The following is a 13522-nucleotide window of genomic DNA, read 5'->3' on the forward strand; positions in this document are numbered from 1 at the left end:
ATCCACAGGAAATGCAATGCCTGTCATTTGATCCCTTCCCATTCCATCATGCACAGACCTGGGTGACTTGCACTTCCAATCTAACATATAGCATTCTCCGTTCACATCGTGGTCTACCAAATACACATTGGGTGATCACTTTGTGGAGCATTTACGTTTAGTCCACATGAACAACCTGACTTTCTTATTGCCAACCACTTTAATTCTCCATCCCACTTCCACTCTGACCTCTGTCTATGGCCTGCTGCATTGCTACAATGGGATTCAACTCAAGCTTGAGAAGCCCCTTCCAACCTGGGCACATTGCAGTTCTTGCAGACTTGATATTAAATTCTTCTACTTTAGGTAACTTGCTCTTTCTGTCTGTGTCAGAACTGGCCATTTCTGTCAGTCATCTATCTATGGTTTTTGGCTTAGTTTTTCTTCCTCCATTAGCACAGGCTGAACTGCTGAGCATGTCCCACATTAGTAACACATGACACAGACAAAGAAGCATAATGTGCTTCTGATTGCCACCTTAACCCATGTGGTCACATCCTATTAGAGTATTGCCTTTTATCCAATATATTCCTTCCCCCATCTTCTCTGCACCTTTAACTTGTTTTCTCCCTTCCCCAGTTCTGCTGAGGGGTCAGGAGCTGAAATGTCAATTCTGCTTCTCTTTCCACAGATGTTACCTAACCTGCTGTGTTTTCAGCATTTTCAGCCCTCTGCACCTGGTCCACATAAATGTGGGCCAGCAAGTTGGGACAGCAGACTGAAGTTTTAAATATTTTAATGTGATGCAACCAAGCAGCTCAAAATATTTAAAAAATGAGACTGTCTGCTTATCCCACTGTTAAAGTAATGGAAAACATCCATGCATTCTTTCATGTGAGCGTAAGAAATAAAGCATAAAGAAATAAATCCATTTGATTGCAAGCCTTGGACTTGCTCCACCATTCAATAAGATCTTTTACCTTGGCACCACTTTCCTGCATTAACCCCATATCCCTGAACCATATTTTGTGGAAATGTCTCTTTATTCTGAAAATAACTTTGCACATAATTAACAAATTTTCTGTTTGAACCCATTTAGCTATAAACATCTACTAAACAAAATATATCAAGAAATAGCAGGTCTCCATATGACTGGATAGTAAATATTCCTGTGGTTAAAAACAAGCATGAAAAGTCTCTCATTTCTGTCTCATCTTTCATGACTTAAGAATAACCAAGGCACAATATGTTATATATTTGAAGTGTAATCAATGTTGTGGTGTAGAAATTGTGGTGACCAATTTGCTTCCACAAATAATGGTGTCTTGACAATTGGATAATCTGCATTTTTATTTTGATCAAGAATCAAATAATAGTCAGGGGACCAGGAATAATTTACTGTCTTTCCTTCAGTAAAACTCCAGTAATCAGCTATTGTATGATATGGAAATCGTGATGGTTTGGCATTTGGCTCACAGGTGATATTTCCCATTCTTCCCTTGAACTAAACACTGTGCTGCTCCCTATTCACCCTTTAGACTTACTGGGGCCTGTGCCCCACACGCCCTTTAAATTTGCCATTGGAAAATGTATTATAACACTGTGTAACATCTTTGTTTAAAAAAAAACTATGTCATTTGGGTGTCAATAGGAATAATATCCAATAGTCTGATAAACCTGCCAGTCTGGTACAACCAAAGTCTTGAGCGTGCAGGTTTACTGTAACCAGGGCTTTTTTTACCCACCTGAGTGAGCAATCAGGTCCTCATCTAAGATGTGGGAGCCATGAAAGAACATGCTGGAGGCATCAGCCCATATTTTTTGTGCTCAAATGTCTGGAGTGGAGCTTGAGTTGTCAATCTTATGATGTGGCAGAGCCTCTAGCAATAAATAACTAAAGAAAATTAAGAAACTGCTGCAAAATAATCATTAGGGGCCAATACAAGTGAATGTATTGTAGAACAAACTGAATGAAACCATTGAAATTTTTTGTAATTTAAGTTTGTGAACATCCAGTGCTGGAAATTGACTTAAAAATCAGTATGCTTTCAACTATATAACATTTTTAAAGCCTCTTGTCCATATTATGTTATGTGCAAATTAACTCTTCTACTAAATTTGAATCGTCTATGAATAAATTATTAAATAATTACCAAGGAAGGGCAAGATTGTTATTAGTTATTGAAAAATCTGATAATTTGATTGTGTTCTTAAACTGCTTTTTCTATTTATAGGGTTTACAAGCGCATATGAATAAATTTCCAGGAAAGTATGACCAAGTTGTAGCATTCAAACCAACTGGATGGACATACTCAAGCCAGAGTGGCACAGTTCTTGACATCAAACCTCGGGTCCAAGGAAAGATTGCGATATATGGTTGGTACATTATTAGTAAGACGTGGAAGTACTTTTTTCTATGTCCTTTAAAAACTTTGTGTTCAGCAAAAGTGCAACAGTAAAGTTTTTTTTTGTTCAATTATGGTCTACTTTTGCAATAAGCAACATGCCAAAATATGGAAAATAAGACCCTATTCATGTTGAACTAAGCAATGCTGTGAATAGTTTTAATTTTTTTTAAATTCTAGAATAATTTGTTGCACGATCCCACTTCCCAAAAATCCTTGCAAACTTGATTCATAGTCATGACTTTTGTGAGGAAACAAGTTTTATTTAGTTACATATATAGCATAAATTGCTAGCAAAGAAATTAAACCATGATAATTTACCAACTTGTTCATCATTGAGCATAATCAAAATAAAACATTGAAAATATAAGGGAAATGTCAGGAATATAACAAGATTAATATGTGTAGAATGGTGTGGGGATTATCTATTAACATTCACCCTATTATTAATTTGTGATTTTCCTTTCTTGAAATTCCCATCTCTTGCAGGTGTACCTTATAGTGAACACAGCAGCTACCTTGAGATGAAGAGATTTGTACAGTGGCTTAAACCAAATAAAATTATTCCTACAGTTAACAATGGAAGTTGGCAAGAAAGGAATATGATGGACAAAATATTTAATGAATGGATGACTGAATCTGTGAAAAAGAATATTTCATGATCTTTAAATGTTTTGTGAAGTTATTACTGATTTCATAGGTAGTCTGCTTTGAATTAATCAAAATATCTTTCAGAAAGATGTTTTACAATTATTGAATGTATATTGAGCTTTAAGAATGTATGATGTAAAGTGATTGTTTTACTATAATATTTAAAACTGCACAGATTATTTGGTATAACATATTGACTGCAATGTATTGCCTTAAATGATCTACAACACATGAACGTGAATACAGTGATATGGAAAGATATTAGCAAAAAGTACTTGTACATGAATTATGAAAGCGTAGCAGGATTACTTCAAGTGCTTAATTAGTAATACAGGCATTAAAGTACAGTAAAAGTATTCATTTATTTTAATAAGATTTGATAAATAAAGAGATGTGACCTTTTGCTGAACCTTTATTTTATCTATTTATTTCAATTATACAGGAATAGGAACCATAATGAACAGTTTTATTAGCTGCTTTTTTGGCAAAAGCAATACATGCAAACGTGTACATTCTATTCATTCATTGTTAATAAAGATGAGATTTTTGAGACATTGGACCATTCTCCTGTAGTTATAGTGTGTCTCATGCTAGTAGAATATTTTGTTTTGCCTACAGATTTTGTCTGTTGGAAAGCCAGCTACTTCTTTATTGAGATAATCATCGCCATTGATTATTTTTGATTGCATCAGCTGGAACATATACTGAAAGTAATACGTGACCTGTGAAGGAAAACATTTTTCGGATCCTGGTCTGGATAAGGGGTGAAAATTTGGGAAAAGCCTTGACAGAAGTTGCCAACAAGGACTGGAATTTTAAAATCTAGGTATTATCAAATAAAACTAATTTGGATTAGAAAACACAAGGGTCCTGGGTGTGCAGGGCTTAATACAAGTTAATATATTGCATTTTGGATGAGCTGATTATGTAGGATGGAAGATGGAACACTGACCTGGAAACCTTTTGAATAGTCAAATCTATTGCTAATACACATAAGCGTTTTGGAAGCATATGATCTGAGGGAGAGGAGGAATTGTGCAATGTTACAGGAGTGAAAGCAGGCAGTCTTGGTGATGAACTTGTGATCTGAAGCCCATCTCTGTCAAGGGTGGTAATGTTCTAGTACAGTCTTTAGACAAGATAATGAATGACCCTTAATATTGTGGCCTGTAATTGTTGTTCATTATTTCTGTACCGAGTGCTCTCCTCAAATAGGCAAAATGGTCACCTAATGACAAAAGTTATAGATTCAGTGGCTTAGACTGTAAAGAAGAGACTTTGAAAGGAAAATATATAGGTTAATTAATTAATAAACTGTCAAGGCTCATGCTATAATTTGAAATCATGATGAATGCTGACGGAACAGAACTGAAGAAATGATAAACCTTTTTTTAAAAAAAACATTTTGCAATTTATAATGTATGCTGAATAGATGGCATTCTTGTCCCATGCCCAAATGATGGCTATAAGTCCATGAACATTGCTATCCTGGAAAAATATCACTAAATATGGGGAAGATCAAGATCCCTTTCTCTGCTGCTGACTTGAATCCCTCTTCTGGGTGATACTCTAAAACAACCCCAGACTAATCACAGCATTGGTGTTATATTTATCCCTATGAGGCCTTTCAGACCACATATCTGCAGTTCCACCCCTGTTTTCCATTCTCATCCCCTGTTTCAACTGCTGACACTAGTGAGGCAGTCTGTCAGGATCAAGGATGACTTGCTTCCAATTCAGTTCTAAGGTGGTCAATGAGGCCATTGTGGAACCCACAGACACTGTTACTAGTGGGGCAGGAAGTTCTTGATGAGACAGGCAGGTGAGATGTTTTGGAGGCGCAGTGCTCCTGAGATCTTGTACAATTTAACAAACCTCATTTTGTCCTTTATTTGTGAATAGTTGTAAGATTGCAAGCTTAAGGTGTGATGGGAAACCTGGCTAAGTAAATTAAAGATTAAAACTTGTGTAAACCATACATGTGATAGCTTCTGTTAACTACAATAAGGTTCTTTGGTTTGGTAATCAGCTGAGAAGTTGCTGCAAAACTAAGGGTTTATTAATGTAGCCTTTCCATGAAGTAACTGTTAATGCAATGAGCAATCAATTTCTTATTTTGATAGATTGGGAACAGAGATGAGGCAAACCAAAATACCAGAGTCATTAAATTTGCAGATTGGTTAGTAATTGGTTATGACCAATTATTTATTAGGTTGAAAGACTGTAGGAAGAATGGAATTGGAATGGGTGTGAATATCACATTAGAAAAACAAATACAATTGAACAAAGATTGGGATGATAGCTTAATTTATTAGTAAACTTTTTTTAAATGTAATTGACAAGTTAAAAAGGCAAATGACCCGTTTGAGGAAGATAATATTAAACAATGCTATTGTACTGTGAGTTGCTAATCTGGATGAAGCTAAGTATTAACTGGGGTTTTAAGTAGCTGTGGTATTTTTGACCACTGGAAACAGTGAATCCAGTGGACTTGGTTAAAACCCATGTGGATATTGATTGATCGACCTTTGAGGAGTGAGGGATAAAGCTAAATGCACTTGGTTAATTTTGCATTGAAGCCTACATCATCAATGTCCATGAGACCCCAGAGACTAAGGGCTATGAACTACTAAAATTTGGCATGTCCCCTTTGACCCTCACCAATTTTTATTGATGCACCATAAAAAGCATCCTATCTGGATGCATCAAGGCTTGGTACGGCAACTGCTGTGCCCATGACATCAAGAGTTGTGGACATAACTCAGCACATCACGGAAACCAGCCTCCCCTCCATGGACTCCGTCTACACTTCTCGCTGCCTCAGTAAAACAGCCGGCATAATCAAAGACCCCACCCACCCTGGATATTCTCTCTTCTTCCCCCTCCCATCAGGCAGAAGATACAAAAGCCTGAAAGCACGTACCACCAGGCTCAAGGACAGCTTCTATCCTGCTGTTATAAGATGATTAAACAATTCCCTAGAATGTTCGGATGGACTCTTGACCTCACAATCTACCTTGTTATGACCTTGCACCTTGTTGTCTACCTGCACTGCACTTTCTCTATAACTGTAACACTTTATTCTGCACTCTGTTATTATTTTACCTTGTACTACCTCAATGCACTGTTGTAATGAATTGATCTGTATGAACGGTATGCACTGCAAGTTTTTCACTGTACCATGGTACATGTGACAATAATAAACCAATTTACCAATTTTTCTATCTCAAAAATCAATGGTTGCTATTTATTTTGTCTTGTCTGAGAACTATATCAGTACTACATTTCTCAAAGCCATTCTGGATACCTTTTCTCCATTTTGAGTAATCATGGGCCAGGGATTCCCGCGAGCCAGTTTTTTTTCCCAGAGAGGCTTTAAGAATGTCCTTGAATCTTTTCCTTCATCCACTTGGTAATCTCTTGCCAGAGCAGAGCTCTAAATAAAGTGCCTATTTCTGAAACCTGTGTCAGGCATGCAACTGATGTGGCCTGCCCATTGGAGGTGATGTGGTGCAATTGGGGCCAGAGCACTGGGGATGTCTAGGAGAGAATGCTGACAGTTTGCTTATCCTGTTGGATGATTTTAAGGAAGCAATATTGTTGGAACCTCTCTAGTGCTTTGAGGTGGCTGCTATATGTAATTCATGTCTTGGAAGCATATGGGAAGAGAGGGGGGAATCACTGCTACACAGTACATCTTGAGTTTTTGTTAAGTTTGAGGTTTTGAAACTTTGTTTGAAGATCAGATCAATGATATCCTTGAACAGATCACAATTTGCGCAATGAGCAGATTAAAACAGGTGGGCAGTACAATATCATGAGGTGGGGTGGAAAAGAACTATACTTCATTTTCAGAGAATGTCATATGTAACTGTGCCCTTTGTCCAGCATATGCTTTGTACTATGTGTGGGATGGTGTGCCGTAACCTGCCTGTTGTAACTGATATGTCTTTTCATCACTTGTGGTTTCATCTGCACCTCAAGATGTTCCTGAGCATTTCCTTCATCCTGAAGTGCAATCAAACAGAGCAAGATTTGATCCCTGGACAATGGTGACTTTGCATTTCATGCTCCCCATCCACTGCCAGATTTCTCATATTTTATGTCACATTCTTCTCCAAGGTGGGGATGGGTTCCAGGAATAACAACAAAGGACTGAGTTTGGAATGCACATTTATGGTGACATCAGAAAGTAATTTTACTAATTGAACTTTCAACAAGATTTTACAATGCATCCAATAATCTTTTCAAGTATAAGAAATATAAATAGTTTAGCCATATTGTGATTAAAGTTCATAAGAATTTACTGCATGCTATTGGCAAATTTATTATGAAAAAACTTACTGAATAATATCCTTGTGCATGACTTCTTTGAGTCAACTTTAAGAAAAACATTTTCAGGTCTCTTGGTCAGAAGAATTTGCAATCATTTTTTGGTGGTCATATTGGACACAGGTGGTAGAGTTACCTTTCTTAGAAATGCATTCTGTTGCGTGCCATATGAAATTATTAAGTTCTGTGCAATGTTTTGTATAATAAACTTTGTTGATTGCACAGACCTTTTAGTAACCTTCTGTTATGAGCATTGTTGTTACGATGCCAAACAAATCCTTGCATTTTTCTTCACTGAAACCATTCATGTTTGTTGAAATGTGTTACTTATCTTTAGTAGCTATTTCCTGGTTTCACTATCACTGTAGCTTTTGCTTAAATTAGTTGTCTTTTTGTGCTTTGTGAAAATTATTTAAAGTTGCTTCTAGATTGTATTAAATGCTTTGATTCATTACAATATTAATTGCAGATTGATTTACAAAAATAGGAACACCTTGTCTTTAACTTAGTAAAATCTCACAAGATGCATCACAGGAGCATTAGCAAAACAAATTGGACACCAATCCACCCAATGATCTATTGGGACAAATGACAATGGCCATAGAAATTGGATTTAAGATGTATTTTGAAGGAGGTGGAGATGTTTAAAAAGCAAATTCTGCAACTTCGGGGAGAGGCAGCTGAAGGTAAGGCTACCAAAGAGGGAGCAAATAACATTGGGAATACAGTCTAGATTTGGATATGTAAAGTCAACTTGGGTGTAAAGGGCAGGAGGACATTAAAGAGGTAGAATGAGAGTTTTCAAGCTGAAGCATTGCTTTTCTGAAGCCAAGTGGTCATAAGGGTGATGGGTAGGCAGGATCTGGGCAGAAATGTAAAAGTATAATTCTGCATTAAAATTAAATGTACATTGTCAATGGCTGCACAGTTGTCTTTACCCCTGCTATTAAATATCTGTGCAAGAGTCTTAAGAATGATTTTTCATCTCCTTTTGGTTATTTCACCAACAGGTCAGGTTTCCATAACACTCCAGTTACTTGTGCACCAATGGGTATTTTTTATATTGAAAGGCTAGGTCCCAATTGAGAGTGGAACAATCTACCCTTACTCTGTAAATTAAGATATCAGAAAGAGAAGCAAATATAACATGCAGAATAACTGAAACTTCAGAAGCAAGATAATTAGAAATTTGATTCAATCCTAATTTCAATTTGGTTTATCTTTTACCTAAAATAAAATTCAATATTCATTTACCACCTAGATGCTGCTGGTGCTATTTGATCCTCGAATTTATTTAGATTTAAGTTAGTCAATATCAAGTAACCAATAGTTGCCCTAGTAACCACCTTAGACAAACATACATTTCATTACTGATTAGGCTCAAAAGACTCAGTTGAAATTTCTTGATAAGGCAATTGTAGCCATCAGCCAGCATTAATTCTTACTACTCATTTTACATTTCATCATCGGCTAGAAGACTCAAACAAATGCGGAGTACTTGGTGTACTTTCCTTTTCTGATTGAAATTATTTTGGTCACATTTGTCTTTCTCCTGCTCACACTCTCTACTCCCCACCTCTATTGATAGACAATAACAAAACCCTTTAGCATCAATTTTCTAGTCTTGAATAGAAAAGGAATCAGGAAGAAATATATTTTCTCTCCTTTGAGATGTAATTACTTTATGATTATGTGTTCCAAAGAATTGCTAAAAATTAATCCTTGCATTTGAACAGGAACTTGTACAATGCTCGTTTGATACAAAAATGTATGTTCTTTTACCCCACTGGGTATTTTACAAAATAGTTAAAGCTACACATTACAAAACTGTTTTCTTTAGCCTAATATTTTGTGCTGCAAGTCAAGTGATGCCCATCATATAATTTATTTGGTGGTTGGTTTGAGTTAGATTTAACCACAGTTAATAATGATTTGTTTTAAGCACAGAAATGTTGAAAATTTATTTGAATTTTTGTGGTTTTGTCCTTTGTAGATGATAGATTCCAAACATTATATCGATTTGTTGTTTCTTTTTATTGCACCATTATAATCTCTGAATTGTGGTATCCCACACATTAGTATAACAATCAGGTAACAGTATTATCATTGTTAAATGTGGAAAATTTGAAGCAAAATGATCACAAGAAGATAAAAGCAGGAGTAAGCCAGCTGGTTCCTCAAACCTGCCCAGCAATTCAGTATGATTCATGGCTGATCTACCCCAGGCCTCAGCTCCTCTTATGTACCAGTTCCACATAGTCCTCAATTGCCTGATCTTTCAAAAATGTATCTACTTTCTCTTTATCTATGTCCGGAGATCCAACAGCTCTCTGGGTTAGAGAATTCCAGACATAGATTTTGGAAGTTATCAATAGTTCGGGCAGAATCTGTTTCTCTCCATAGATGCTGTCCAATCTTAAGACCGTTTTCTGTGTTTATCAAAAGCCTGAAAACAATATGAAATCTAAAAAAGACATAATTACATGGAATCTTAGTTGGAAAATCTCAAATGTCTTTCTCTGTTCAAGATTATATTTTATTAAAGCAACCTTGTACACCTGAAATTTATTTTAACATGCAATAACTATATTTGGGTCTGCACAATCAATAATTTTTCATTACTTAGCATATTTCTCGAACAGTAACAGAGAAGAGTTCATGGTAAAAGCAAAATTTTGCAGGTGCTGCAAATCTGAAATATAAAAAGAAAGTGCTGGGAATGCTCAACAGCCTGGGCACCATTTGTGGAAAAGTAAACTGATTTAACATTTCAGGTCAATGGTCATTAAGAGTTGCAAAGGTTCATGATAAACAGGTCTTAAGATACAAATAAAAAGTAAGAGAGAATAAAAGGGGATGTCTGTGAAAGGGAGGAAGGCAGGAAAGATCAGACAGGTGAAAGAGGGTGGGAATGGAACAAGTAAAGAGACAAGATCAGAGAGACCTGATCAAAGAAAGTAATGAAGGAAACAAAGATTTAACTGTACTTTTTTTCACATACTAGCAAAACAAGCTAATTGTGCCATACCTGCTTTTTACCTCTTGGCCAATCCAACTGCTTCTTTCCAGAACACATGCATAGATAAGTTGGTTTGTGTATTCTCCTCCTGGCATAATTTAAGTTATAATCGTTCTCCCTTCTTCCTTAAGGTGTACATCCTACCACACTAAACATTGGCTCAGAATTCAGCAGACCACATGTCTTCGATAGTTATTTTGAAGGGATATGTTAGAAAAATCCTTCAGCCCAGGTGAGCAGGAGGAGGTGACAATAACAAGGAAGGCCAAGAGGGCTGTCCTAAGTGTCAGCTCATCTGTCAGCTCTGCTGAAGCAAAGGGAAATGTTGACCATTAAAAAATTGATACATGTACACCAGAAATTATTGTAGGCCCTGGACTGTATTAAACAGTTTAAAGTATAATGGTGACTATAACAGTGAAGTCTACTACTTGCTTAAATGAGGTCCATGACATTGTAAATCTGCAGAAACCATGGAAAACATGTTTACGTGGGGCTATTTATGCTAAACATCCCCTACCCATGACTTTACCTTAATAAAATCTATCAGGGACGTTTATACTGGAGTCCAACATCAATCACCTGCTCTTTACTCGATAGGGAAGGGTCAGAAACAGGAGCTTCATACAGCTCAGTAATCATAAAAGTCAAAACACTGTGTGCAAAACAGGCAGAGCAGCAAACGACGCACTGGTCTTCAAGGATTCCTAATATCTCAGCAGAAAGCATCACCTTGCTGCTTTGAGGACCCAGAAAGCAAGATACCTAAGCCATAAGCCATCGATTATCCAGTTAATTAGCTGTCATATTGATTTTGCCTTTGACAACTGAAATGAACCAGGACAAAGAACATTAGAAATCTTAGCTATAATGTTTGATCTATCAGCTGGCTGCAGATGTGGGTAATACGGGCACTTATTGCCCTTCCCCAATTACCCTGTTCCAAGTCGCTGACTAAATCATTTCCAGAGCAGAGCAGTTAAGGATCAAGCACACTGCTGTGGATTCTGTGGTCACATATGGACCAGACCAGGTAAGGATGGCAGATTTCCTTCCCTGAAGGATTTCCTTCCCTGAAGGAAATCAGCGAACAATTCAGTAGTTTCACAATCCCTATCACTGGTACCAGATTCCCCAGCTGTCACACTGAGATTCAAAAACTCACATCTCTGGATCCTCAGTAACATGATCACAATGAGTTCTTGTCAACTTAAATCTGACAGGGGCTCGGCACTGGTACAACAATTGTTTTAATGACTGAAGACAGTTTTGGGCTCCAACTGAGGGTCTAGTACAGAGCCACTAAAGAAAGGAAACATTTATTTTACAAAGGATGTCATTAGGTAGTCTTCCACTAAAGCTCCCAACCCTCTTTTTGTCAGGAATTTCTCATTATTGATAGCTTGTATCCTGACCATTGTCACTGTCAACTGAGGAAAACTGTTTCTTTGTAGTTTACTTGCCTGTTGTTGCATGTTATTTCATTTAAATAAGAACTTGGCTGCATAGTAAGTGGCGTGGCAGCCAATCACCAGTTGATCATTACTCCTCCTCACTGGTTGCTGGATATTTGGAATTCTGGAAGCTCATGCTTTGAGTGAGTCAGGACATCTGCCTCAATGTATTAAGTATGCTTGTCTGGGTGATCTGTGTGTGAGTGCGTTGACTATCCAAGTGTATGTGTCTAGGTTCTCAAATGTTAATGTTACATCCAGGTATAAGTATCTGGGTCATCTGAGTGTGCATGTCTTGATGTGTCCAGTGACTATTTCCGAACAGTTTCCACAAGTGGATGGAGGAGTTTGAAAGAGAACTGGACTGGACTAGATGCCAGATTTTTCCAAGAACCTGAATCAAAGGTTTCTCCTATAACTTTGGAAGAGGAAGAAAAACATCCACTGACACTGCAGTGACACTTTAGCTGCCTGCATTACTTCTTTGTGAGTTAATAATCCACAAAGTTAAAATTGATAGCTTGGAAACTACTGCAAGCAAAAGCTCACCAAATTATTAACTAAATTTTTTTTTCTCATTTGTGGGGAAGTGGACTGTTTGATGTCAAGAAATGGCTGAGAGCACTGGATTGATCAAGGGCTACAGGATCAGGCAGCACCCCAGCTCTAGCATTGAATATGTGCACCCCAGAAATAGCCATACTTTTAGTCAAACTGTCCCAGTACAATTTCAATCCAGAATATTAGGCAGGTATGACCCACCAACAAACAAAGGGACAAATCAAACCTCTAATTACTGACCAATCATTGTACTGCCAATTGTTAGTTAAACAATGGAAGATTGTCATTACCAGTGTTATCAATTGGCACTCACTCACCATTAAACTGCTCGCTCATGGCCAGTTTGGCTTCAGATCTCATCACATCTACAATGCAGACATGGATCAAAGAGCTGGCGAGATAGAGAGAAACAGTGTAGGGTGTTCTCAGTGGTGAGGGAAACAGAGTGAATGTTTCAGATATGAGACCCTTTGTCAGAAGTCATGTTAAATCTGTTTCTCTTTCCATAGATGCCTGGCCTGCTGAGGGCTTCCAGCATTTTCTGTTTTTATCTCAGGTTTTCAGCATCTGCCGATTTGTTGATTTGCACCGAAAAGTGGTGTTTGGATCAATGGATGCCACATGACAATGTTTCCAGGGCAATGTACAGTCGAAGCTGACAACCCTTCTTCCTTCCTGACCCTAGCTCTGTTGCAATATGTGTTCTGCTCTGGAGCCTGGTATCCTCAAGGCCTCTCTATTTGAATAATCTGACTCTGTCAATAGTTATCAAAGGACCTTCTCCTGACTCCAAGAGCTTGGCTGAAGACAAGACAGTTTTAGGCGAGTACACGCATCTGTATCCTGTGAAGTTTTGGCCATATAGCATCTGTCCCTACCGTTGATTTATTTGCTTCAAGACCACTTTGAGAGGTAGACATGCCCCTTTATAAATTATCGACTGGTTTATGGAAGAAACCTTCCACTGCAAAAATGGTAGTAAATCTTGTCAGTAATCTTTAATTTTCAAGACAGAAATAAACTCAAAGACATGGCAATGAATCCGGAAAGAAATAACATGTAACTGCAGTTCACAATAAAAAAAAATGAAATAAGCTCAGTGGATTTCTTATTGAAAAGTA

General features: G+C 37.3%; 1 protein-coding gene across 2 annotated transcripts in view; it reads left to right on the top strand.

Moving 5' to 3' along the window:
* dclre1a (DNA cross-link repair 1A (PSO2 homolog, S. cerevisiae)) overlaps nt 1-3599 on the top strand; it is a 31172-nt gene extending 27573 nt beyond the window's left edge. Inside the window, exons 8-9 of one of the 2 annotated variants that reach the window (XM_052027466.1) lie at nt 2214-2355; nt 2874-3599. In XM_052027466.1, the coding sequence (XP_051883426.1) occupies nt 2214-2355; nt 2874-3046 (315 nt within the window). In that variant the 3' untranslated portion in view covers nt 3047-3599. Of the gene's footprint in view, nt 1-2213; nt 2356-2873 lie in introns of those variants that run through there. The other variant, XM_052027467.1, reaches the window with a different exon arrangement.
* The last annotated feature ends 9923 nt before the right edge of the window (nt 3600-13522 follow it).

The sequence above is a fragment of the Pristis pectinata genome, chromosome 12, assembly GCF_009764475.1.
Source record: "Pristis pectinata isolate sPriPec2 chromosome 12, sPriPec2.1.pri, whole genome shotgun sequence".
NCBI lineage: Eukaryota > Metazoa > Chordata > Chondrichthyes > Rhinopristiformes > Pristidae > Pristis > Pristis pectinata.